The sequence below is a fragment of the Globicephala melas genome, chromosome 15 (genome assembly GCF_963455315.2).
Source record: "Globicephala melas chromosome 15, mGloMel1.2, whole genome shotgun sequence".
NCBI classification, from domain to species: Eukaryota; Metazoa; Chordata; class Mammalia; order Artiodactyla; family Delphinidae; genus Globicephala; species Globicephala melas.
Window position 1 is genome coordinate 33,990,034 of NC_083328.1, and position 27,658 is coordinate 34,017,691.

General features: G+C 53.7%; 1 protein-coding gene across 4 annotated transcripts in view; it reads left to right on the top strand.

Moving 5' to 3' along the window:
* Nucleotides 1-27,658, top strand: part of PPL (periplakin) — a 57,759-nt gene that overhangs the window by 4,950 nt on the left and 25,151 nt on the right. The window contains exons 3-4 of one of the 4 annotated variants that reach the window (XM_030883861.3): nucleotides 3,879-4,050; nucleotides 5,079-5,199. The exons of 1 other annotated variant lie outside the window; for it this stretch is intronic. In XM_030883861.3, the coding sequence (XP_030739721.1) occupies nucleotides 5,174-5,199 (26 nt within the window). In that variant the 5' untranslated portion in view covers nucleotides 3,879-4,050; nucleotides 5,079-5,173. Of the gene's footprint in view, nucleotides 1-3,878; nucleotides 4,051-5,078; nucleotides 5,200-8,994; nucleotides 9,190-27,658 lie in introns of those variants that run through there. 2 more of the 4 variants (XM_030883860.3, XM_030883859.3) reach the window with 2 other exon arrangements.

Here is a 27,658-nt window from a genome sequence, read left to right on the forward strand (position 1 = left end):
ATGAAGGAGGCTGGCCCATGGTGCTGGAGATGGCACTCCAACATCAAGAGGTCAGCTCGGGTCATGATTCTGCCCACCAAGCTGGGTCAGACCAAGGGGCTAGGGGCAGACAGCCTCAGGCTCTGAAAGCTAAACTTGGCCCCTTCAACAGACCCCAAGTGACCCCCACAGCTCAGTCCCTGAGGCCCTAGCTGCCCAACCAGCCCCTACCCCAAGCTGCCCCTGCTTTGAGGAGAGGCCAGGGTTCCGGGCCATCCACTTCTCCCCTCTGCCTGGGGCCACCCGATGTGACAGTCAGCAGTCACAGGCAGCTATTTATTTATTTATTTGGCCACACTGCACAGCATGCGGGATCTTAGCTCCCCAGCCAGGGAACAAACCCACGCCCCCTGCAATGCAAGTGCAGATTCCTAACCACTGGACTGCCAGGGAAGTCCCAAAGGCAGCTATTTAACATGTCATATGTTCATGTAAATAAAAAATATAAACAACAAAATTAAACATCCAGTTGCATGAGCCACATTCCAAGCGCTCAATAGCTACACGTGGCTCGTGCTTCCCTTAAAATACGGAATATTTCCGGCATTGCAGGAAGTTCCTTTGGCCAGGGCTGCTCTGAGTCATCCCTGGACCAGCAGAGGTTGCACCCTTTCTTGGGAAGAGGATGAACTGGGTGGGTGTGGAGTAGGGACCCCAGGGCCAGGAGGAGGGGGTGTTTGTCCAGAGCCGGCTTGTGTTGACTCATCGGTTCCGAGGCCTGAGCCCGGGTGAGGGATTAAGACTGAGCCAGTGACCAGAGAATGGCCCGGGAGGGCAGCCTGTGGTGACTGGGCCTCCTGGGTCCAGAGCAGGAATGTTTGACCTCAGCAGAGAGAGTGGACAAAGGGCCCGGGCAGGTCCAGACTGGGGTAGACAGGCAAACTCGCGGACATAGGGGCAGCTCTAGTTTAAATCACAAATGGCAAAAACACAGCACCTACTGGTTCACTTGCTACAGCCTAGACTTCCTTTCCTGCAAGGCCTACGGACCCCCGCCTTCCTGACCCCCATCCACCTTTCCAGAGCCTGATGCTTTCATCGTTCATCTGCCACTGCCCCGTGGATGGGCATTTAAGTCATTTCACTTATTTAAATGCGGTTGTCGGCTTGCTTTTCTATCCGTTTCTCGTCCCAGACCGGGGCATACAGGCTGTATCTTGTTAGCTACTGTGTCCCCAGGACGGGGTATACAGTAGGTGCTCCATCAATGGATGGGTGAACATGTGGGAGGCACTTTGTGGGCAAGAGGTCAAGATCCTCCCCTCGGGACAAAGAAACCTGATTCCCATGGAAACATCAGTGATGCTCAGGAAGGAGGAGAAGGAGGAGGGAACCTGGGGTCCCTGCCTGCCTCCAGTGAGAGGCTCCAACCAGCCTCAGCCTGGGGTCTGGACACTTTCCTCACAGTATCCCCGGGACCCCCAGTCTGTGACTGTGCCTGGGGTGCTCCATCCTTGGGGACATGGGAGAGGTGCCATCATCCACCAGGGACCTCATACTTACACCGTCCCCACCCCAGTCCTCTGCCGCCAACTCCCTGAAGGCAGGAACATGTGTCCATTGTATTCCACTTGTATCCTGAGTGCCTAGAGCAGGACTTGTTACATAGTAGGTGCTCAATAAATATTGGACGAATGGACGAATAACTCCCTTCTCTTCCACCATGGTCCTGACTCAGGACCTACTAGCCCTTGGTTGGTCCTCCTCTGGGGATCTTCCCCAGGACCATGGTGCAGTGACCCTCTCATTCACTCACTCATTCATTCATTCAACATGACACTGGGCACCTACTCTGTGCCTGGCACCTGCTGAATGGTGGTGGAGGTGGAGACAAGGGTGCTGGCTCAGACCGCAGGGTTTAAATCCTGAGGCCCCTCCTGACCTTCCTGAGCAGGCACTGAATGCCTTGGAGCTTCAGTTTCCACATCTGAAAAATGGGGAGAGGAAGAGGGCCAGTTTGTCATCTTTGTTGTGGCGATGGTTTCACCATTGTGTGCTTGTGTCAAAACTCATCAGATGGTACACTTTAAATATATACACTCTGTTGTACGCCCATCACACCTCAACGAAGCTAGAAAACACAGTGCCGACCCTCTGAGCCAAGCACTTAGCACAGGGCCTGGCATATAGTAAACACTCAACAGATGTTGTTATTGTGTGTCATTGTTATGTGTCTTACTTCACTGAATCCTTTTAAGACTCTATGGAGCAGGTGCCAGAGAGTCCCCATTTTGCAGATGGAGAAACCCAAGTTCGGAGAGGGTCACATGGCTAGGAAATGAAGGAGCTGGGATTTGACATCTTAGCTCCCTGGCTCTTCCCCATTTTACAGATGGAGAAATTGAGGTTCAGTGAGGTTAAGCCCCCTGCCTAAGATCACACAGCTGGGCGCATGGCAGAGCCAGGATTCAAATCCAGGTTGGCTTCAAGCTAAAACCTGATTTGATTCCATATTCTCTCCCCTGTGGCCTGGCCTGGCCATTACTCAGGCCCCCAGGCACAGGAGGGAATGGGGTCCTGCCCTCCTGACCTAGGCCATTCCCAGGGGCTGTAACACACTGGCCCCAGAAATGTAGCCCCACCAGTCTGGGCAGCATGAGCCCTGGCAGGCAGGGCAGGAGGAAGTAAGCTTGGTCGTGGGGAGGGGAGTTTTGGGGTTGGGTTGGATAACCTGTCCTGCGAGGATCCCAGGCCTGGCAGAGCCTGTCTGGCCCCATGGCCCCACCCAGCTCCACTCACTGCCCTGACAGCGTGACCTCCTCACTGAGTGGCCCTCACAGCTTGATCTAAGAGGCCCAGGGATGGGCTTGAAAAGAGGTGTCCAGAGATGTGGGGTAGGTTGTGCTGGAAAGCCACCCAGAGTTCAAGATGAAGCCTGGATCTACAAGATGCGATGATGGGGCAGTCTGGCTGGGCCAGAGTGGATGCCAGCCTGTGGGTGAGGCCAGGTCCAAGAGTTCCCCTGCTGAGCAGAGGGTTAACCCCTCAGTGGCTGGGTCCTGGGGCAAGGGCCAGGGTGGCCAGGACCTCCAGCCCCTATTCAACCGCTGGTCAGGAGCTGTTTGAATACTTTGACAGCAGACATAGGTGTACAGGTGCACACCTGCATCCAGAGAGGGCCAGCAGGAAGGTCATCTGAGCAGTGGCTCCCTTGGGGAGCAGCAGAGTGGGGCTGCCTGGCAGGCAGTAAATAGGTGGCCAGGATGGGGCAGCCTTCCAGGGGCCCTGGGCCGGTGGGGGCCTGAATCACATTCTTGGGGGATGACTCAGGGGCAGGCCGAGTGGGTGACTCACCATGTACCTTCTCCTGTCCCTGCTGCCAGGGCCCAGCCTCCCCTCTGGTCCCAGGGGGGCTGTGGGGAGCTCACTAGGCCCCCAGCCCAGGGCTGAGTGTGTCAGCCCATGTGGGCTGGAGGGCCAACATGATTTTCCATCCCCTGCATTGTTTTGCAAGAAAAGTAAATACATGTTACAAAACTCAGGGTGAAGCTGGGTCAGCCCCCTCCTGTCCCCTTGGAGGGCAGGGAGGAGAGGGACCTCCATGCCAGGTGCTCTGCACACATCACCAAGCGCTGGCTCATCCCCATTTTACAGATGGGGAAACCCGGTTCAGAGAGGTTAAGCCACATACCCAAGGTCACACAGCTGGTTGTATGGCAGAGCCAGGATTCAAACAGAGGTTGGCCTCAAGCAACAGCCTGTGGGTTCTTCCCAGGCAGGTATAGACCAGGGCCTGAGCATGGGCTGCATCTCTTTCTGTTCACAGCTGTGTTTCTCAGGGTGGCCCAGGAACCCACACGCTTCAGCATCCCAGGGAGTATGTGTTTGTTAACATGCAGATTCCTGGGCTGTACCAAGACCCACCCACCTGTAATCTCAGAAGAGGGACCTTGGAATCTGTATTTTTAAATGCTCCCCAGATTGGGGTGAGGCCATACCATTGGAGATGGGAGAATGACTGTCTGCAGAAGAATGGGCTGGGCCTCCGCCCTAGGAGGAAAAGGCTCTGTGGTAAGGAACCTGCACACCCCTCTCTCCAGGACTGGGGCAATGCTGCCCTTCTTGTTTCAAACTGGTTCACAGAAACACCCGAGCCAGCCAGGGAGTGAGTGAGCACCTCTCCAGCTGCTGGGGAAACATTGACAGCAAATAGGGAGGGTGTGGGTGACCCTTCAGAAGGTGGTGGTCCTCCTGGGAGCCGGCAGCCTGGCCCAGCTGTAGGGAGGGGACAGAGTTCAGGGGCCTGGTTGCCAGGGAACAGGATGGCCCTACGGGTACTATCTCCGTGAGGTTAATCGTCACATAAACCGCAGGAAAGCAAACACTCTCCCTGAGACCCCACCCCACGGCACAGGCAGAGCAGATGAGTCACTTGGCATAAGAGGGCTCCATGAAAGCAAACAAATCCCATCTGCCCAGAGGAGAACTCACAGGGCCAGGTCACAGCTCCCATCCCGTCCGGCCTGCCCACAGAGCAGCGTGCACACGCGTGTACACATGTGCACACACACATACACACACATACACAGCAGCACCAGCTCAGAAACCAGATTTTAGAGACTGGAGGGAGGAGGGATGGTGCAGCACAACTCAAATTCCTCCCTCAATCTGCTAATTCTCCCTGAAGCACCTGGCCTGGGCCCAGCCTAGTCAGCGGAAGCCTGGCCCCTATGCCCGAGCCCAGGAGGGTGGAGGCGGGTGGGGGTCTGAGGGCGCGGGGCCAGAGCAGGCTAACCCAGGAACCAGCCCAGCTGGGCACGGGGCCTCTCAGTACTCTTCCCTGGAACATGAGATAAGAGAGCTTCCTCCTGCGGGGGAGGACTGGGAAGGCTTCACCGGTATGGGTCCTTGGGGAGAGTCAATCAGCTGAAGCATGTTGGCCACATGCCATGTTGCCTGGCACGGAGTTGGTCCTCAATAAACGAGAAATGGCATTAAATCATGTGTCACAGGTGTCACTCAGCAGCTGAGCTACAAGCCTGCTAACCTGGAGGTCTCTACTTAGGTTCCCTCTCAAAAGCCAAATTTCACTTTTCTAGGAGGTGTGGAGAAGGAAGATATGAAAGTTTGGAGAAGTCCAGAGTTCTGACACATTTTGGAGGAGTTCCTGTAATTGCTTGTAACCCTCAACCCCATGAGCACGAGCCTCCAGCTGCAGAGGTAATCCCCTCCCATTTGTGGAGCCCTCACTCAGTGCCAGGGGGCATACCAAGTGCTTAACACATGGGATCTCACCCTAGGAGGTGGATGCTATAGTTGTGCCCATTCCACAGATGAGGAAAACTGAGGCTCAGAGAGACAAAATGACCTGCCCACAAGCTGTTCACATAACTGAAAAGGACTGAGCGAGGACTCCACCCCAGGACTCCCCAGGCTGCTCCCCCTCCTCCCCATCTTCAGAGCTCTGATAACGCTCTTCTCCCCAGACTCATCCCAGTTGGCTTTGTATTTGTTTTTAATTAATTAATTGATTAATTAATTAATTTGGCTGCATCGGGTCTTAGTTGTGGCATGTGGGATCTTCTCTGCGGCCTGCAGGGTCCTTCGTTGCGGTGCACAGGCTCTCTAGTTGTGGCGCGTGGACTTAGTTGCTCCACGGCATGTGGGATCTTAGTTCCCTGACCAGGGATCGAACCCACGTCCCCTGCATTGGAAGGCGGATTCTTAACCACTGGACCACCAGGGAAGTCTGGCTTTGTAGTTGTTGTATCTTTGTCTCTGACCTTAGACTATCAGCAACTTGAAGGTAGAGAGGCTTCTTTCCTCAGCATGGGTTCTATTTTGCCCAAGTGTTATATCTTCCAAAATCCTTATCAACCAGTATCTTTCAGTCCAGTCAGAATGTCCTACAAGGAAGGAGGTTAGTACCATAGAGTGTGGTACTGAGTGGGCACTGACAGAGGGGCACAAAGTGGGGAGGGGGCAGGGGAGAGGGCGGCAGGGAAGGCTCTGGGAAGAGGGAATGCCAGGCTTGGGTCATTTTGAAATGAGTTTTTAAAGAGTAGCTGAAAAAAGCCATTGGAAAAGCAATCTAAGTACATATAAAAATAATATCCAAAGGAAATTTTAAAAAATAAAATAAAATCCAAACACTATAAAAGAGCGTATAATGAAAATTCAGATTTCTCTCCTGAGGGGACTCATGGCTAGCAGTTTGTTGTGGAACCTTCCAGAAGTTTTCTGTGTGTATATGCACATACATTCCCTGCTTCTCCCTCACACTTTGCTGCTGGTGCCTGACTACATATATGACATCTCATTCTTTTCCAGCTGCATGGTCTTCCCGGTGTAGATATGCCCTGGGTTATTTAACCACCTGACCCTGATCCCAGTGGCCAGCAGGTTGTTTCCAGGGCCTCCTCCCTGGCAACACTACTGCCATGAACATTCCCTAAGGTAGGTTTAGCCTCCAAGGGAAAGGTAGTCAGGAGAAGGAAGGAAAAGGGTTTCCACGCAGGGTTGTGCCATAAAGCAGGGTGATGGACAGTGTTCCTTCCTGAGCCCTTTGGCTCACCTGGGGTGCAGGAAGGGGTCCTGGGTGAGCAAGCTTTGTCCACAGTTCGGGCTTCTGTAGACCCCGGGTCCCTGCGCCTGCCCAGCCTGTGTGCTGAAGCCTTGGCTCCTCCCTGACACCTGCTCCCAATGTCGGCTGGCTGGACTTGCAGTCTCTAGGTGCCGGCCAAGCCCTGTCCTAACCTCAGACTTGGGAAGGGAAGTCCCTTCAGGATGGAGGGAATTGCTCAAGCCCTCGGCTGCCTTGTGAGGAACTCCCTATCTAGGACGGGCGTCTGAGAGAGGAGCCAGGCAGAGCCAAGTTCAGAGGGGAAAGAAAGGTTAGGTTTGACTGGAAGGTCTGTTCAGGTTTCTCCACCTGAGCAGGTGGGGAGCTACAGGCAGGATCCCTCACTCCTGACTTCTCATAAGAGGCCAGGGACCACCAGGGGCACTTGCTAAAAGTTCAGATTCCTGGGACCCTTCCTGTGTTCCCCAGTCAGGAGCTGGGGGTGTGTCAAGGCCCTGGAATCTGCATTTTACAAACTCCCCTGGAGATCCTGAGCTGCGGCACCCCCCAGGGTCCTTTATCCTTTTTAGGTCCCCAGACCCCTTTGAAAAGTTAACAATTTGAGGTCATCAATTTATTATTATTATTACTATCATTATTAATATGTGTCGTTCCCCCTCCTTTTGAAAGGTTAACAATTTGAGGTCATCAATTTATTATTATTATTACTATTATTATTAATATGTGTCATTCCCCCTCCCTTAAGAGAAAGGCTCTTTGCTGTTTTTTTGGTTTTTCCCTTTCCTCATCAACGCAGAAGAACCAGGCAGCCAAGGCTGGGAGAGTGTTCATGTCTGTTGAATGAGTCAATGAATGAACCCGTTGAAAGAGATAGACCCTCCCCCCAAAAATGCACATTTGGACACACACATTTTGAAAGCAACTGTAGGAGGATCCACAGACCCGCTTAAGCCCATCTGCAGATGCCCCCTTAGGAATAAGGTTTTCCTAAAGTCTCTGTAACGCTTCAAAACTGAAGTCCTTTGGTGGCAGGGACACCAGTGGCCTAAAGGACATTATTCTCAGATGCTCTGGGGTCTGGGACAGGAAAAGCCTGTAGGCATCAACTTCCCCACCAACCTCCTTATTTTTATTTTATTTTTATTTTTTATTTATTTATTTTTTTGGCGGTACACGGGCCTCTCACTGTTGTGGCCTCTCCCGTTGCGGAGCACAGGCTCCGGACGTGCAGGCTCAGCGGCCATGGCTCACGGGCCTAGCCGCTCCGCTGCATGTGGGATCTTCCCGGACTGGGACACGAATCCGTGTCCCCTGCATCGGCAGGCGGACTCTCAAACACTGCGCCACCAGGGAAGCCCCACCTCCTTATTTTTAAAATAAAAAACAGCTGGGGAAGGGACTGCCCTGAGGACTCTGGATACCCAGTGGGGGCCCCTTTTTCTCTGCCTCTCAGACCTCATTGCTCCCCATTTGAGCCCTTTGGCCATAGCTTATCTCCAATGCCTTCTGGCATCTCCCGGGGGAATGTGTGTTCCTCCTTCCCAGCTGAGCTCAGAACCCCCAGCGCCCTCCAGAGTGGTGCTGAACCCTCCCCTCTGCCAGGGCCCCACTCTGGCTCACCTCCAGACTCAGTTCACTGTCTGCTAACTGCAGCCTTCTCTACTGGCACACGGCGCAACAGGGCCACGGTCTAACCTGGACTCGTGCTGGCACAGAGTCTAACTTGGCACTTCCGGCGCTGTGCTAAGTGCTTTGTGTGAATTAACTACAGGAACCTCCTATGGGATGGAGGACAGTTGTTATCACTGTTTGACAAATAAGGAAACTGAGGTTGGGAACGGGCAAGAAGCCTTGCCAAGGAGTCAGCTGACTGTAGCGGCAGGATTTGAACTCAGGCGGGCGCACTCCAGAGCTCCCTTCTCTCAATTACCATCGACACTGCTACCACCTGAATGTAATTCGCTAGCTATCCGAGGCATAGAGACCCATCCAGTGTCTGCCACACCTGGGAGGTGGGCACCCACCTGGGTTCAGCCAACGAGAAGGGAGAGCTGATGCCCAAGAGGGGCAGCAGAGAGCCAGATGGGGCCCTCAGTCAGGGGGGAGCCAGGCCCGGAGCGCGGGGGTGAGGGGGATACTGAGCACGCTCGGGAAAGTGGCCAGTGAGCCCCCGCCCGCCTGCCCAGCATCTCGAATGTCCGTGCTGGGCGGTGGGCTGTGTCCTGACAAGACCCGGTGTCCCCACCCCCAGTCCAGAGCGGACGCCCCACTCGATCTGGCCCGGCGCCGCACGAGCCTGGAAGCCCCGCCCGCCTGGTGCCCCTCCTCCGGGAAGGTAAGCACCACCTTCTCGGGAGCGGCTGGGAGAGCCAGTGGCCTGCGAGAGCCCCGCCCCCCGCGAGTAGTGACCGCGCGCCGCCGCCGCGCAGCACTCGGGGTTCCAGCGCCGCCGCTCGCTCACCTGTGCTCGCTGCCCGCCCTTTGGTGCGCGCCGGGGCCTCCGCAGCCCAGTGCCCAGACCGGCGCCGCGACCCGACGTCCCACCCGCCCACCCCAAGCACCACCATGAACTCGCTCTTCAAGAAGAGAAACAAAGGCAAATACAGCCCCACAGTTCGGACCCGCAGGTGAGGAGGCGCCCATGCGCAGCGCGCTTGGCGGCGCGCTGGGCCGGGATGCACCGCCCAGGTCGTGGGGGGCACAGCCGAGCCTCGAGGGCTGAGGGGATGGGGGGGTGCGCAGGAAGCACTGCCCTGGGAGGCCCAGGGGGCTGGGAACCCAGCCAGGAGTGCGCGACTCGCGGGAACGCGGGGCCCGAGGGCCACCCTTGAGCTGGGAAGCACCGCCAAGGTGGGGATGCGGATGGGCTGGGGGCGCCGAAGGAAAACACGCTATTTGGCACCGGAGAGTTCTAGGAGCCCAGAGAGCACTGGCTTGGGTGCTTAGAGGGCGAGGAACTTAGCTGGAGGTACAGGGGACCTCGGTGTTGCGGGGTCGCCCTTGCGCCAGGGGTCCTCCTGGGCCAGGAAGCACAGCCAGGGTGGAGAGTGGTGTGTCCTCTGGAGGATGCTACACCCAAGGCCGGGGAGTGGGGTGCGCAGGGGACCTAAGCATCGTCTAGGGGCGCACCCGGGCCGTGAAATATAGCTGGAGCGTGAGGCGTTGAGTGGCGGGCGTTCACCAGTGCTTCTTGGAGAGCGCGCAGGTGCTCCTGGCGTCAGGCAGGCGGGGATGGGGGGGGCGCCTGATGGGGTTGTGCCACCTGCGGCAGCACTTCCCAGCACCTGCCATCCTGCGCTCCAGAACCTGGTGCAGGGGAACCGGTCGGTGTGGGGTCGGGTTGGGGGAACCTGGGCTGAGGCACCCCTTGTCCACCACCCGCCCCGGGGTCTGCGCATCGGCTGAGAGACGATGGGGCCTTCTCCCTCCGTGATTTCTTAGGGGCGTGGCTGCCCCCTGAAAAATCACAAAGCCCCGAAACTGGTGGCGTCTCTAAGCCTCGGGTTCTCAGGGCTGCCTGGGAAGGGAATAACGTGTCTCAATGTGTTTGCTTTGAAACGGCAGCCCACGTCGGTTTTAAGCCTAATGTATTCACTTCATAACTGGAGATGCTAAGATCGAGAGTGGGGGCAGAATCAGACCCTGCCTTGTCCTCTCTCTAAGGAAAATGGGGCGGGGCCTCCTAGCTGGGAGGGAGCCTTTACCAGACTTCTCTCGACAAGGGGCTTTAGGCAGGTGGGGAACTCAGCAATTGCATAGCCCACCTGCCTGGGAGTATCCACGCCAAAGTGCCCTCACCTGAGACACCCCCTCCACCGAAAGCTGTCCCTCACTCCCTCCCAGGCCCCAGATGAAAGTGAGGACACTCTGGCCTGGGCTCCCACCCTGCCCCTGTGGTCCAGTCCGGGCAGACCTGTCTGACAGGTGCAGGCGGCCTGGGCACTGGCATGGGGAGTGTGAGCCTTCCATTTCTTTGAGTTCCAGTCCTTTCAGAAACTCCCCTGTCCTGTGACCCCACTGCCCCCTCTCTCCTTTGCATTGTTTCAAGCTCAAAGACATTTCTTCCCCTCCCCTCCCAAGATTCCCGCCCCCCCCCACACACACATACACGTACACACAAGCCTCCCTGGTCTTTCACATCCCCAGGGAATGGGCAGGGCCCTGCGTGCTGTTCCTCTGTGGCTGAGTCCAGCTGGCTCTCAAACCCAGCTGGGGTCTCGTCCAGTCCCTGAAATGTTCTTTCAGACGTTGCACAATCAAATGCTCCGTGCCAGGCACGGAGGACTATTCTGTTCTCCCCCCACCAAGACTGGGGCCCCTCCAGTCCTTCACACACGAACACACCCACGCACCAGGAGATGGGCCAGCCTCGCCCTGCCCTCTGCCTCCCCCATCCCTCAAGCTCCCCCTTCCTCCAGCTCTCCATCCATCCAGTTCCCCAAGGGCTGGGCTTGGACCTAACAAAAGTTATAATGAATCCAGACAAGCTGGGAGGGTCTTGGCCTTCCCAGCAGAGGGTAGGAAGGAAGGAATTCCCATCCTTTACAGCTTCAGGGACTCAGGGTGGCAAGGACACAGGTCCTGCCCCTCTCAATACTCCTGGCCCAAAGCAGCCACCCTCTGCCCCTGGCTGAATGACTGATCTCAGCTTAGAGATCTCTTTCTCCAGGAAGCCTTTCTGATTCTCTCCCCAAGATGGGGTGAGAGACTCTTCCATCACACCCCCGTGGCCCCACACAGTCACAGCCCTGGGTAGGAGCCAGGTGCCCATGGTCGTACAAGCCCAGCATGTCCCTCTGCCCCTTCCCCTTGGTGGGGACAAGTTCATGGACCAGATTGTGGGGTGGGGGGTTGCCTCTTGCCCAATTCTGTCAACAAGAATCTCTTGAGTGTTACCGAGTGCATAGCCCTTTACCTGTAACTCTAAGATGTGGTTGCTGGTCACAGGGTGCTGACCCCCAAGTTACTCTTGCACCCTGAGTTTTCTGGGGCCCTCCTCCTCTGTCTGGGGGAAGGCGGGCGGGGTTGCCAGTGAGATTCAGCATTGAGGAGGCTAGGAGCTCCTCACCTCTGGTCCCAGCTCTGCTACATCTGCTGTGGGCAGAAACCTCTCTGAGCCTCAGTTTCCTTGTCTGCAAAGCAGGGATGGTGCTAATATCTTCTGCATAGAGTTGCTGGGAGGAGCACATGTAACAATGGAGAGAATGCCCCCAGCACATAGGAATTACCCAGCCTGAGGGTCAGCATCCCTGTCCCCAGCAAAGGGGATCCAGGAACCAGGACTTGCGACCTTCACACCCAGCAGTCACGGGCTTTGGACTGCGCAAGTGAACAGAAATTAGTGAATGGAGAGCCCCCTTGGAGAAAACCACCCCTCCCTGTTTGTCAGCCTTTTAGCAGCTGAAACTGGGTGTGAACTCAGCTGCTCTCATTGCCCTGGTTCCTAATGACAGGTATGGGAACTGGTGTGCACACCTGAACTAATGACAGGGTCAGGCCTGATGGTGCAGGTCACTGAGGATAGTATCCAGCTCAGCAGGGGCCCTGGTCCTACCGCCCTGCTTTGTGGCTGAGAGTACAGCTCCAGCCAGCCCCTGCTTCCCGGCTGTGCGACCTAGAGAGAGCTGCTTGGCCTCTCTGAGCCTCTGTTTTCTCACCTGTAGAATGGGCATAAAAGTAGTACCTGCCTGGTGATATTGGCATGAGGATTAAATGAAATAATGCAGGGAAGGGTTGAGAATTATAGGAAGCCTCAGTCCACGGCAGCTATGATGATTATAACTATTGAATAAATTCGAATAGGCACCTACTATGTGTCTGGGATTGGGCTGGATGCCATGATGGACAGGCAGTGCACTGCACAACTCAGGGGGTACCATTCCCAGGCGGTGGGGGTGGATGTGGAAGAGACATTGACAGTCTCTCTGCACTTGATGGAATTTTGCTTAATTACTAGTATGGTTACAGGACTGTGTCGTGGTGGTGATGGGAGCCTGGTGCGGGAGGATGTAGAGATGGACAGACGAGGTCTCCAGCCCGATGGCTCTGGTGCTCCCTGACTGGTCTGAAGTGAGGGCTGTCAGGGTTACGGGGAGACCTGGGCTATCAGGGAGGACTTCCTGGGGAGGTGTCTGCCCTGTCATTGGGAGAAATGGAGTGGTTAGATCCAGTTCTGGAGTTAGACTGAATTCTGCCTGTGTTTGATTTTGGCAAACAAATTTGGCCTCATGGTGAGCTTCAGCTTCCCTATCTGTAAAATGGGGCTAATTTTGCCCCTCCACACAGGCCTGGGCCCCACTAAGCACCCAACAGCCTCGGCTCGCTTCCTGACCTCACCTGGGCACAGTCCTGCAAGAATGGCCCAGTCCTAATGGGGGGGGTGCCCTATGTGGGAGGCAGGGCCCAAGGCTTTGGAGACTGGTGAAAGAGCTGCGTGTCCTCCTGGAAGCCAGCTGGGGTACCCTGGGCCTCTCGGTGGTTAAAAGCATAGAGTCTGATGCCATCCAGGTTTGAGTTGAAGCCCCAGCTCTGTCTCTCCTAAGCTGTGTGACCTTGGGCAGATCAGGTAACGCCTCTGAGTCTCAGTTTCCTCATCTGTGAAATGGGAGTGATGCAGGAACACCCAGCTGGTGAGGTCACTAGTGGATCAAGCAAGATAATGCATGTGATGGGCCCAGCCCCAGACCAGGGCTTACAGTGAGTGCTCAGTAAATCATGGCAGCCAATACTGGTAATCACACACTGCTGTTAAAGATGAGAATGGTGCTAAGACCAGAGGTGACCAGGCAGCTGGTCTTCTTCCAGCTGTGGAGGCTACAGCCCAAATGGGGCAGGAGGTCAGCTGACTCTCATTCAAATCACCCCAGCATTCACATGGACCCCCACTTAAGAAGACACATGGAGGGGGACTTCCCTGGTGGCGCAGCGGTTAAGACTCTGAGCTCCCAATGCAGGGTACCCAGGTTCGATCCCTGGTCAGGGAACTAGAGCCCACATGCATGCCGCAACTAAGAGTTCACATGCCACAACTAAGGAGCCAGCGAGCCGTAACAAAGGAGCCCCTGTGTCACAACTAAGACCTGATGCAACCAAATAAATAAATAAAATATTTTTTAAAAAAAGAAGATACATGGAGAAACTTCCCTGGCGGTCCAATGGTTAAGACTCTGGGCTTCCAATTCAGGGGGCATGGGTTCAATCCCTGGTCACGGAACTAATCTCCCACATGCCGCGCAGCACAGCCAAAAAAAAAAGAAGACACATGGAGAGACACTCATGCACTGATCAGTGAAGCTGGAAAGCTTGAACAGTTTGGGGGAGGGCCCTGTCAGCAAAGCCCACCTCCCACCATGTGGGTGACCAGGACCGAGTGGTCCACGCAGCCATTTCTCAACACCTACTGTGCTCCCAGCATGGCCATGGACGTTATAGCATCTCATTCTGACACCAAGCCTGCCAGGCTGGTGGTGGTGTCCCATTTCACAGAGGGTAACACTGAGGCCAATAGTAAAGGCACTCACCTTGGGCTCACAGCTCACAAATGGCTGATGCGGGGGGCTCAGGGCCCCTGGGGAGGGAAACTAGGTCTCCCCACCTGTACTTGGGGCTGGTGGCAGCTGTCTCTGGGACTGCTGCAGGCCAGATGGTGGAGTCATTGGGTTTTGTATCCCTGACTCCGCCCAGCAGCCCTTTCTGCCTCTCCTCTCTCTGGCTTTGCCCTCACTTGCCCAGTTCACTTGGCAGAAGGAACGAGACCTAGTAAATTAGATTCAGAACAGAACAATGGCTGCTAATGGTGGCATTTCAGGCATGGTCAGGGCACTCATCTGGGAGCAGGGAGTTTTGTGGGGAGAGGCTGAGCTCAATTCATACCTTTTAGGCAACACTCTAAGGAGGGTGAGGGACCTCTGGAGGGCCCTGGGGGCTGGGGGAGAAGCTGCCTTTGGGAGCGTTTCCAAGGCTCTTTGTCAAGGGAGGAGGACCCAGGAGTCCCAGCTCCTCTCTGCTCTAGGCAGGGCTGTGCGGGGCGTTGCCAGTGCCACCTGCCACTCTCCCAGCCTGCCTGCCCCAGCCTGCCTGCCCCAGCCTGTCTCAGGAGTGCGAAGACAGAAATGGTCCTTGGTCTTTGTTCTCTCTGCTTTTGATGGGTCTTCTGTCTTCCATCCTCCTAAGCCTGGGGAGGGAGGCCCCAGGTGCCCCTTCCTGCCTCCAGGCAGGTGGAGCCCTTCCCTTTCCTGCATGGGAGGGCCTGAGCAGAGAGTCCCCTGTCCCATCCCCCATCTTCTGTGTGCTCCATAAACAGGCTGCAAGGGCTTCCTTGGCACGGTGGTTAAGAATCCGCCTGCCAATTCAAGGGACACGGGTTCAAGCCCTGGTCTGGGAAGATCCCACATGCCGCGGAGCGACTAAGCCCGTGCACCACAACTACTGAGCCTGCGCTCTAGAGCCCACGTGCCACAACTACTGAGCCCGCGTGCCACAACTACTGACGCCCGTGCACCTAGAGCCCGTGCTCCGCAACAAGAGAAGCCACTGCAATGAGAAGCCCATAAACCACAACAAAGAGTGGCCCCTGCTCACCGCAGCTAGAGAAAGCCCATGTGCAGCAGTGAAGACCCAGCACAGCCAAAAATTAAATAAATAAATAAATTTATTTATTTATCTTTTTAAAAAATGGAGGACAAGCCAGAGGTTTCTGGATGGAGAGACACAAAGGGAGAGTCTCAGAAGTGGGGGAGGGGACAACAGGATGGGAACTGGGAAAGGTGTGAACACATGACAGCCTCTGAGGTTGAGTCCTAGCTTGGAACAACCTCCCTAAATTATGACTGTATTGTCTTTCTTAGAATATATTACCCTCATCTGTCTTTTCCAGGTGAGGCTCAGAGTTTCAGAGTCTCAGCTGCTATGAGCTGGGAGCAGGCGAGCTGGCTGGTAGGGTGTCCCAGCTGGTCGCCAGCCCATCCTTTCCTGGGCAGAGGGTTTGTCAGGTCTTATATGATAAATGCACAATGGGCTGCTCGCTGGCCAGTAGCTCCACCCCATCAAGGCCTGCTGACCCTGGAAGGCTGAGCAGCTGCAGTAAAACAGTCACGTGCAGAATTCTTTGCTGCGCCAGCAGCCTGGGCTCAGATTTCAGACTCATGGCTTTTAAGGTTTTCACTTCTCCATCCTGGGCGTGGAGACTTTTTGGTTCTAGTTGAAGGTTGAGGAAGGATTCTGAGTTTATGCCACCAAGAACAGAGAGGGCTGCAGTCCTGCTGCTCCGGATAAGGAGCTTGACTCTTCTCAACTGTAAACTGGGCAACAAAACCCCCATGTTACTGAGAGGGAAGCTGAAGCTAAAGGCAGGGATGGAGGGCTTGGTGGGTAGAATAGAAACAGCCTGGGTTTGGGAGATGCAGACCTGACTTCCAGGTCCAGCTGTGCCTCTTGTCAGCTGTGCTGCTGGCCACATTCCTGCCCCACTCTGGGCTTCATGAAGGCAGGGGCTTTGCAGGCTGTGTGGTCACTGCCACATCCCTGGAACAATGCCTAGCACACAGCAGGTGCTCAGTAAGCAGTGGTGGGAGGTCTGTTTTGAATCTGCAAATCAGAGGTGTGTAGGATAATGGAGAGAACTGGACGTGACATGTGTGAAGCATCAGGCACATAGTAGGTGCTTCATAAACCAAGGCCAGTACTCCTTGTCCACTGGTCTCAAACCTGGAATGACGTCGTAACAACCGGGAGTGTTGAGATTGGCTTGAGCCCCATTTAAACCTTGCAGAAATCTCCAAGACACGCCTTGGTGTTACCCAAAGTGGCTTGAACTTCTGTGTGTGTGTCTGTAATGAAAGCCCCAAAGCACACACTTTTGGGGAGGTCTTCCCTGGGCAGAAACAGATTGGGCCATGAAACGGAGCCGGAGTTACTACACCAGCAGCCCTCTCACTTTAGAACCTACTTCCCCAGGATTTATAGACAGTAAATTCCTCCACACCCAGCTAATTACCATGGAAGTTTCTAGTAGGGAGCCTATCAGTCAGTTGACCAGTCAATCTGGTATTTGTTGGGTGCTTCCTGGGTATTGCTTTCTACAAGACTTCCTTCCTGCAGAGACCTGGGGATTCTTCCTCAATCTGCTCCCCTAACCCTGTAACACAAGACTGTGGTTCATTCCCTTGTTCCCAGCCCTGCCTGCACGTTAGAATCATCTGAGCTTTGAAGGTGATGCCCAGGTCCTGTTGCAGACCAGTTAAGTCAGAATCAGTGAAGCAGGGCCCAGACTTCAGTCTTTTGATGTGCAGCCATCAAATCCCATGTTTTCACTGATTGCCTTAAGTATATGAGCAATATAACTTGTCCAAGGTGCATAGTTATATGCACCTTGCTCTTCCTTTAAAAGAGCTAAAGCAGCAGTTGCCTAGTCTGTCGCACTCTCTTCTTTTATTCTCAACCTTCCTGTGTTATTTTGTTTTAGGTACATGCCTTATAAAATGGCATAGAGCTGGCTTTTTTTTTTGTCTTCCTGTTCTCACCTGAGAGTCTTATCTTTTAGCAGGTGAATTTAACTCATGCACATTTATTGTAATGAATGATGTGTTTGGACCTACTGCTGCCATATTATTTTGTATTTCCTATTATCATGCTTTCTCTTTGTTTCCTTCTTGCTCTTTCCCTGCATTTTATTGGACTGAGCTGTATTTTCACAATCAAGTTAGGATACAAGGCCTAAATGGGGCAGAATGGATGAAAATACCCTGACCCAGGCAATCTGAATCTTTAGAATTACAGTTATTGGGGTGCTTTTCTTAATCCTGCCTATTAGACCATAAACTTCTGGACAATAAGGACTTACTTATCTTTTGGTGGGGGCTCTTTCATAGCCCTTAATTCCAGGCCTTGCATAGGCTTGGGGCTCAGTAAATAGGTGTTGAATTGAGCAAACATTTTATTTATTTATTTATTTATTTTTGGCTGCATTGGGTCTTTGTTGCCACATGCGGGCTTTTCTCTAGTTGCAGTGAGTGGAGTCTACTCTTCGTTACGGTGCGCGGGCTTCTCATTGCAGTGACTTTTCTTGTTGCGGAACATGGGCTCTAGGCACACAGGCTTCAGTAGTTGTGGCATGACTTGGTAATGGAGAAGGACTTATTCCCCAGGGCCTGTAAGAGGGGCAGAGAGAGGACAAGGATTTGGGGGTGGGGGTGAAAATTTATTCAGCAATTACTGAATATCTAGAAATATTGACGATCTGAAAAACTGGCGGGGGGTGGCAGCAGTCACCAGCATAAACGCTGACCTTCTGGCTCCAGGGAATTCTCCCTTCCTCCCCAGGCTCAGCTTCTTTATCTGCACTGCAAGCAATAATAGTACCAGCCTTGATGATGGGCTGTTAGGATCAAAGCAGGACTGCGTGTCGTTTCTTCATACCATTTCCTTCCCTGCAATGGCCCGTTCAGAGGGACAGGCTGGGAGCCCCTTGTGGTGACATCTTAGGAGAATGACTCACCCTCAGCTACCACCACTGATTGTTACTCAACCACTGGGTTTAATTATACTGATAAAGATGCCAACAAGATGTAAATCATCACGCTCCCCTGGGTGGTGCACGCCTTGCTGCTTTGTCCCGCCTCCCCAGTATCTCCTGTCACTTTGTGGAATAGTATTGACATCCCCCATGTTCTGAGGAGATGGCTCTGGCACCTGTTCAAATCTTGGCGTTATCACTTTTCAACTGTGTGACCTTGGGCAGTTTTCTTAACCCGTTTGAGCCTCAATTATCTTCATCTGGAAAATGGAGAGATAAGAATTGTTTACGTGCTATAAAATGTCTGCTCAATTCAATACCTATTTATTGAGCCCCAAGCCTGTGCAAGGCCTCGAATTAAAGGCTACAGAAGGGCCAGCCCAAGAGATGAGTAAATCCTTTTCGTCCAAAAGTTTATAACGTAATACACGGAATTAAGAAAAGCGCCCCAATTACTATAAGGGTGCCCTTCTCCCAGGGCTGCGAGATTTCAGCAGATGTTGCAGGAAAGGGCTGAGTGGGTGATGGGCATCTAGTGCGTCCTCTCAGTGTTTGGTTGTTCATATTCAGCGATCATTTCTTGCACCTACTGTGTGTGCCTTTGTGGCAGGGGCAGGGCAGGTGTCCTGGAGTGATAGCCTTCGCTCTCTCAGCCAGGCAGTGTTTAAGGGAGGTGGAGGCTGGGAGCCACCTAGCCCCCAAGATGAGCTTGGAAGTTGCCTGGGAGCCGCTTAGGGCCTGGCTGGCCCTGGAGGCAGCCTGCCTACATGGCAAGTAGGAGGCCAGACCCCTTCTCTGGGCTCTAGGAGGGGCGAGGCTGGGGAGGCTGGTTCCTGGGAGAGGTGTGGGCTCCTGTGCATTCCAGGCATTCCGAGACTGATCCTCCCCGCTGGCACCTACAGAGACAGAATTAACCCCAAAAGGGAGGAACCATGGACATGATCAAGGGCCAGAACATGGGGATTGACTCAGGCCTGGAAGGTGAGGTGGCCCTGGCCAGGGAGGAAGGGCCGTCCCCATCAGACACACTCTTAACCTGCCAGTTCCCATCTCGACACCTGGAAAGAGAAAGCAAGTTGGGCTGTGACCGACGGGGTGGGGGTTATGGCAGAGCTGTGGCCTCTCCGTGGTGTCTGGGGTGTGAGCTGTTCCCTGGAGTGGCAGGTCAGGAAAGAGGCTGTTCTCTCAGGCAGGAGGGAGGGATGGCTGGAGCAGGTCACATGCCCCTGGCTCTGCCCCATGGCCATGGGCAAGGATGCTACAGCTCCAGTGGCCTGGGAAAGGGTGTGGGGCTGTGGTCTGTGTGCCTTGGCACTGCACAACCAGGCACCATGCTCTGATGGGCACAGCTGGGAGCCCTGGATTGTTTTGAAGTCAGGCAGCCAGAGACCCATAGATGAGACCTGGCCTTGGGCAGGTGTCTGGCCAGCCTGTGTGGGTCTGGTGGGAGAGTGGCAGGAAAGGACCTTTTATTACATGTCCCTAGGTACCAGGCACTAAGTGAAGTGGATGGATGCTCTGAGCATCTATCAGCTTCATTATGGCAGAACTGATGGGCTGCAGTCACTATGGGCTTAGAGCAAAGCGGTCCAGAGGCCCCAGAACCACCCAGAACTGTGCTGTCCTATTTGTTAACCACCAGCCACATGAGATGTGCTTAGAACAAACTGAGATGTCCTGCAAGTGTACACCACATGCCAGACATTGAGGAACTTACTATGAAAAAAAGAATGTAAACTATCTCACTAATAATGTTCTATTCACTAGCTGTCAAAATAACATTTTAGCTATATGTGGTTAAATAAAATAGTGTATAAAAGTTAAGTTCATCTGTTTCTTTTTATGTTTTTCATGTGGCTACTAGGAAGACTTAACTACAAATATACTCATATTCTGTTTTTATTGGGCAGCGATGGCCTTGAAAGCAAAGTAACATAGTGCCGACCCCACCCGCTTCTGTTTGCTACCCGGTCAGTAGATGCAATAACCTGATTGTGCGGACGAGGAAATTAAGGGTAGGCAGGTGAAACAAACCTGAATCCTTGTGGTGTGACAGCCACGTCCAAGGTCCAGAGTGCTTTACAAGAATCATCTCCTTGAATTGTCTCAACCCTCTGGGTGGGGCTGATTCTTTTGCAGATGAGAAAACCGGGGCACAGAGAGACTAAGGAACCTGCCCGAGCCCAAACTCAGTCTACGTTCTTTCCCTGGTCCAGGCTGACTCAGTTTCCCTCCCTGCAGGCAGGATGGAGAGGAATGGGCCAGTTGGTGCAGGGTGACCAGGAGAGGGAGAGCTAAAGGCAGCAAAGGTTGGGGCGGGAGAGGCAGGTCCTGGGCAGGAGAGCGAGCTCTCTTCTGAGAGTGTTTGGGAGCATTGGCAAGTTTGAGGCCGGACAATGGCGAGATCTGGTTGCATCGTTGAAAGATCTCTGATAAATGTGCCGAAGCTGGCTGGGGGCAGCGAGAGTCAGGGTGCAAGGAGATGGTTGGGTGTGGCTATTGGCATTGGTCCAGGTGAGAGGTGATGCGCTTGATCAAGGTGAAGACCTTAGGGCCCGAGAGAGGATGGGAGCACAGGGCTCTGTTCCTAGGTGGAAGCAGGAGAGGGAGAGGCAGGGATCTGGGGTGGTTCTTAGGGTTCTGCTTTAACGACCTGGTAGATGAGGCCTCCCCACCCTTCCGTCCTGTGGTTTCCCGGATGCAGACAGGGGAGAGTTCTCAGAGCAGCAAAACTCATGGTAGAAACACCCTGAACCTCTCAAATCCCCAAACCTAGTGACCTGATCCTTAGTCCAAACTCAAGGTGGTTGGGCCTGGGAGCCGCATCCTCCTTGCAGCCTCATTACCCGTATACGTGCATGGCCTCTCCCTGCAGGAGTCGGAGGAGACATTTCCAAATATTGAGGTTACTTGTGAATTCTCCACGCCCGGGCGAGGTGACATCCACAAGGTGGAAGCAGAGTGCGTCTGGGCTTGCACAAGCATCGGTGTGGATGGTGTGGGTGGCCCGGGGTCTTTTTTTAGCTCTCCGTACCCGTGGGTTCTCACATGGAGCCTTAGCTGCTGGCCTTTATCTGCTCCTTAAAAGGAGCCCAAATCCCTGGGTGGTGACTCGGGGTGGAAGCAGAGAACCCCGGGCTCCCTCCAAGGCAGCACTTTGTATCCCCTCTTTCTCTCTCTTTTTTTTTATAAATGTATTTATTTATTTTTGGCTATGTTGGGTCTTCGTTGCTACATGCAGGCTTTCTCTAGTTACGGCGAACTGGGGCTACTCTTTGTCGCAATGCGTGGGCTTCTCATTGCAGTGGCTTCTCTTGTTGCAGAGCTCGGGCTCTAGGCGCACGGGCTTCAGTAGTTGTGGCATGCAGGCTCAGTAGTTGTGGCTCATGGGCTCTAGAGCGCAGGCTCAGCACAGGCTTAGTTGCTGTGGGATCTTCCCAGACCAGGGCTCGAACGCATGTCCCCTGCATTGGCAGGTGGATTCTTAACCACTCTGCCACTAGGGAAGTCCTCTATCTGCTCTCTCAATTAACTGCCCCAGCCCTGAGGGGTGTGGACTGCCATGACCCCCAGTGACAGATGGGGAACCTGAGGCTCAGAAAGGCTAAGTAACTGACAGTTTAACAAGGACTGTGTCAGGATCTGAATCTAGGCTGCCTGCCATTGGTCTGGGTGCTTAACCACTAGGTTATACTGCAGTACAGCTATATCGTGGGAAAGGGCCAGGGGCTCCCCACACAAACTATAGCAAGAAGAAGTGACTAGTGGTGGGTGGGGCTGAGGGTCCTCTGAGACGCCTGTATTCTCTTTCTTTTTGCTCCATATGGAGCATCTGCAGAGTCTGGGTGACCTGGAGTGCCACCTCTGTCCTCACTTCTCTAGTTGGCATCCCTGCTGGCCCGCTGACCAGACCACAGGCTGTCCTGGGCTGCCCCCTGGACATCACAGCACTGGGTTCCAGCCCCAGCTCCCCACTCTGCAGCTGACCTCTTGGGCTGTGAGTGGCCACCTGCAAAGCAGGTCGGGCTGTGGTTATTGAGTTTCTAACTCCCGGTGACGGAGAGAGCATACCCGATGCCACTTGAGGCTCCCAGGCCGTCTCCCCACAGTTCCAACACTCAGAGTACATCCTGAGATACAAAGAGACGTCTGTTCCAGGCTGGTGCCTGTGGGCTCAGACCCAGAAAGCAACTGTTTGTCCCCGAGTGTCCTCAAACCCACCCCGGGGCTCTGAGGCAGCCCCCCGGGTGGCCTGCACCCCGTTTTCCCTCCTCTTACCAGGAGTCTCATACGCAGACCAGGCCAAGTAAATGGGACCCCTTGTTGTGCCTTAGATGGGACCTGGACCCTCGCCAGACTCCAACTTCCTCAGCCCTGGAAAAGAAAACAAAGGCAGGTTCTCTGGAGAAACAGACCCAGTCTGCTGGGTGTGACCATACCTGGCTTTTGAAACCCACTCGCATCCCCTGACTGCAGACTGGGCTGGGCTGAGAGGGCTGTTTCTGGGGACAGCCTAGTCTTGGGTCCCCGTCAGCTTTTACCAGATGGGGTGTCAGGCCACAGCACCCACTGCCCTACTTGTCCGGGTGGGCATCCTGGACACACCATCACCCAGAAGCATCCATTCCTATAGGATTTTGCTGGAAAACCTGGAAATCTAGAAGGAACCTTTTTGTAGAAAACTGAGCTATGAACTTTGTTCTGCCTCCCCAGTTCCCCCCAATGCCCTCTTTCTGTTCCAGGACCCCAGGTTGCATTTAGTCGTCAGGTCTGTCGTCTAACCCTTAGTCTGGTCTTTTGTGACCTTGATACTTTTGAAGAGGTCTGGTCAGGTGTTTTGTAGACCGTCCCTCAATTTGCGTTTGTCTGCTGGCTCCCAGCGATGACATGGAGGTTTTGCGTTATTGAGGAGGATTCCGAGAGAGTGCCGTGTCCTCCATGTAGACGCACCTTCTCCCTGGCGTTGTTCACCTTGCCGTCCCCAGCGCTGTGAAGTTACTGATTTTTATTTTTATTTATTTTTATAAGAATTTTTTTAACATTTACTTCTATTTTAAAATTTTTATTTATTTAAAAAAATTTTATTTATTTATTTATTTATGGCTGTGTTGGGTCTTCATTGCTGCTTGCAGGCTTTCTCTAGCTGCGGCGAGCAGGGGCTACTCTTTGTTGTGGTGCACGGGCTTCAGTAGGTGTGGCACACGGGCTCTAGAGCGCAGGCTCAGTAGTTGTGGCACAACGGGCTTAGTTGCTCCGCGGCATGTGGAATCTTCCCAGACCAGGGATTGAACCCGTGTCCCCTGCATTGGCAGGTGGATTCTTAACCACTGCACCACCGGGGAAGCCCCCAAGTTACTGTTTTTTTAGAAGGAACCTATTTTACAGGACCAGGCGCCACTGGCAAGAAGGGGTTCCCAGAAGAGAAAGGGGGTCCACAGGCAGAACCCCATGCACAGATCAGGGAGCAATGTAAGGGCTCAGTCTCATTTGAATGGCAAGCCCTGCAGGGAGTAAAAGTGCAATGAATAGGTGTTTCATGAATAGTCTTTGTCACCATTTATGGGGCCCCTGCGCTAGGTGATTAGAATGGATATTTGGTTTTGTTTTCTTATTTTTTATTGGAGTGTAGTTGATTTACCATGTTGTTAGTTTCTGCTGTACAGCATAAGTATTTGTTGAGTGTCTCCTGTGTGCCAGGCACTGTTTTAGGCGCTGGTAAAACCGGTGACACTCCACTCTTGAGCTTACATGATGTCTAATCTGCTTATGGGCCCCCAGAGGCTGCTCCCAACCTCCAGCTCAGTCCTTGAACCCCAAAGTGGTCTTTGAAGCTTGAGATTCTGGTGTTTCCAGAAGTGACCCTGACCCTCCCTGCCCACCTCACTTACCTAGATAGGATGTATCTTGCCCATTTGACAGATGGTAAAACCGAGGCCCAGAAATGTAAAGTACCTCCTCTAAGGTTACACAAATGGATTTGAACCCTGTCTGACTAAGGACACTGGCTGCCCACCGTGTGACCTTGGGTGGGTGCGTTCGCTTCTGAGGGCCTCAGTTTGCTCACGTATGTAATGAGCAGGTGGGGCTGGATGACTTCGGATGCAACTACCAGTGCCCATGGTCACTGCCCGCAGCCCCTGTGTCCATGTTAAACTTCTGAGTAAGTGGAGGGAGGCTGGGCATGTCCCTCTCTCAGCCTGTCACTTAGAGCCGCTTCCCTGGTCCCGTCCCTTCTCTGGGTGGCTGGGGGCACCTCGGCTCTCCTGGCTCAGCCAGGAGATTTTCATCTCCGTGGGTGGGACCAGGCTCAGAAGAGGTTGCTAGGGAAGGGCTGTATCTGGGCCTCCATCAGTTGGGGGGGCTGACAGCACCCTGGTGCGGATCATTAGCCAGATGAAAAGCTGGACCGGCCCAGCCAGTTCCCAGCCCTCTTGGGATCTGCACCCCCTCTCTGCGGGTTCCCAACCCGCCCACATTCCTCTACTCCTGGTGTGCGGCTCTGCAGCTCTCAAGAGGACACACGTTTGCTCCCATGGCCAGCTAGATGGCAGGAGGAATGCAGGACCCTTTGGGGCCACTCATTCAGGACTCCAAACCCAAAAGGCAAAAGTGCTGAGACTGTTCTCCAGAGGCCTGGATTGGAATCCCAGCTCCACCCTGCTTTCTGGCAGTGAGACTGTGGTCAAGTTATCTAATGGCTCTGTGCACTCAGAACAGTGCTACTTCAGGGGGTGGTAGGATTAATGAGCTAACTATATGTGATTTGCTTAGCACCAGCCGGGCACGTGGTCATCCCTCTGTGAGTGTTTAACTAGCATCTTCCAGGCAGCTGGGCATAACCCGGAGCTGGCCCAGCCTCCATGGAAAACAGGATAAAAAGGCAGGGACCACTCGAGGTGTTGAGGGAAGAAGAAACAAGCCCCTATCACTTACAAATGTTTTCGATAACAGCTTTATTGAGATATAACTCACATATCATATAATTCACTCATTTAAAATGTACAATTCAGCCGTTCTGAGTATATTCACAGAATTGTACAACCATCACCATAATCAATTTTAGAGCATTTCATCACCTTAAAAAGAAACCCACACCCTTTAGCACTTGCTCTCCTTCCTCCCCATCCCAGCCCCTCGCGACTACTACTCTACTTTCTGCTTCGAGGAATCTAGCTATTCTAGACATTTCATATAAGTGGATCTTTTGTGACTGTTTGATTCTGGCTTCTTTCACTTAGCCTAATGGTTTCCAGGTTTCTCCATACCGTAGCCTGTATTAGCGTTTCATTCCTTTTTTGGCTGAGCTGTATTCCGTTGTATGGATATCCTGCATTTCATTTATCTATTCATTAGTTGAACATTTGTGTTATTTCCACTTTCTGCCTATTGTGAATAGTGCTGCTATGAACATTTGTGTACAAGTTTTTGTGTGGACCTAGGTTTTCATTTCTCTTGATATCTATCAAGTAAAATTGCTGGTTTCCTCACCTGTAAAGGGGCACACAAACCTCCCCCAGGGGCTTAGGGTGAGGATGCTGTGAACGTGTCTGATGTCTGGTGAAGCGTGTGCACTAAGTGTCCAATTACCATGGTGACTCTGTGGTCATCCCCAGTCAACAGATGGAGAGACTGAGGCGCCTCGAGGGTAAGGTGCTTACCTGGGATGGTCCAAGCAGTAAGTGGTCCAACAGGACTTGGAACCCATGCCTGTCTGACCACAGCTCCCACTGAGCTGTCCTTTGTTCTCCACCAGGAGCACCAGGTCCCTGGGGCTGGCTGTCCCCCCCACCCCCACCCTGTGTCCCCTTCCAGTGCTGGGCTTCAGCTGGAGTAATGGGCTGGCCAGGGTGGGGTCCAGGAGGCACTTTCCTCGAACCTGCCCAAGCCAGTGAAGGGGCTGGTTGAGAGCTGGCCCCATGCCCGGAGGTGGAGCTGTGTTGGACCTGACAGGGATGAGGCCTCCACCTAACCTACACTGCAGGTTCCCAGTGGTGGCCCCAACTGTCATGGGTTAAATATTGGGTTGAGACTCAACACGTCTGAGTGCTGAGGCCAGGCTGGGGTCAGTGGCTGGGGTAGGGCTGAGGGCAGAAGTGCAGCCAGGGTGGGGGGCAGTGGGGGTCAGCCCATGACCTGGCAGCGTTATTCCTCCTTACCCAGATCCTCCACCCACAGTCCCCTCTTCTGAGCCTTCCTGGATGCTCCACTGAATACCAGCTTTCTCCACTGCAGGACTTCTCAGAGCCTTTACTGGCTCCTGAACTTATTGAGGAGTTGGGTTTTCCTAACTGCCTAGACTGACAAAGCCTTCATTCCAGGAGTGATTTACAGGACTGGGGTTCCTGGGGCCCCACTTTGGGAAAGGCTGCCTCCTCGGTTGACTTTGCAGAGAGTGTGGCCTGGGTCTTATTCCCTAAGACCCTCCCCTCTTCCCCCTAGTTCCTGTGTGTCCAGACCTGGCACAGAGCAGGCCCTCAGGCAAGGTTTGGGACGTGGCTGGACAGACTCACAGCTCCTGTTTGTATGCCTGTTTCCACCCCCCTCCAGCTTCCCCCCATGCCAGCAGTACCTGCGGTATTGGACCTCAAACCCTGGAGGGTATCAGGGTCCCCTGGGGAACCTGTAAAAACAGTAGCAATAATAATATAGCTTCCTGGGTCCAGCTCTGGAGATCCAGATTCAGAGGCTCTGGGTTAGTGCCTGGGAATCTGAATGTTTCATGCCACAATAGGTGGGTCCCAGGGCTTGATTTGAGGAATTCCACTCTGAAGAGCTGGCTGCCCGCTCTGCTTGACGGTCAAGAGCCCTGCCCTGGCCCACCCCAAGGAACACACCCAGGACCTGCCTCTTTTATGGCCTCTCTTCATCGGAACCTTCTGCCCACAAACCCCAACTCCTCTTCATCCTTCAGAACCCAGCCACCACCACCTCCTCTAGGAAGCCTTCACTGACCATCCCCATTCCTACCAAGCTAGTCAGGAGGCTTGCCTGGTCATGCCTGCCTCAGTCTCGTGACTATTTCTATAAATGCTGATTTCCTCCCAGTCTGGGGGTGGCTGTGCCTGTGTGCATTACTGGGCCTGGCACATAGTAAGTGCTTGAGTGTGGGCAGAATGATGCTTCTGGGTGCTTAGCTTCTCAGGCCGCACTGTGGAGCCAGTATAAAAGGTCTCTGATGGAGATTAGAGGACTAATCTAATCTAAGTACTAATCTTGACCGTTGCTGGCCAGCTGGCTGGCTGGCTGTGTGACATTAACCAAGTTGCTTTCCCTCTCTGGTCTTTGTTCCTTCCTTTGTTTAAAGAAAACAAAGTCAGAGGTGGATCAGTAAGGCTCCTTAACGACTATAATCATGAACCTTTGAACCTTTGTGAGATTTATTGGGTGCCCAGCCCTTTGCCTGCATAACCTCACTCCCATCCCTAACACCCCACTGGGAAAGGTCCATCTGACAGCGGGAAGCAGAGGTACAGAGAGGGACAGCCGCTTGGCCAAGTCGCAGAGCGAGAACCCACATCTGAGTCCAAAGCCAAGGTCTTCACTCCCACAGTAGTGTTTGCCAGAGTGGTGTGTGGTGTGATTTC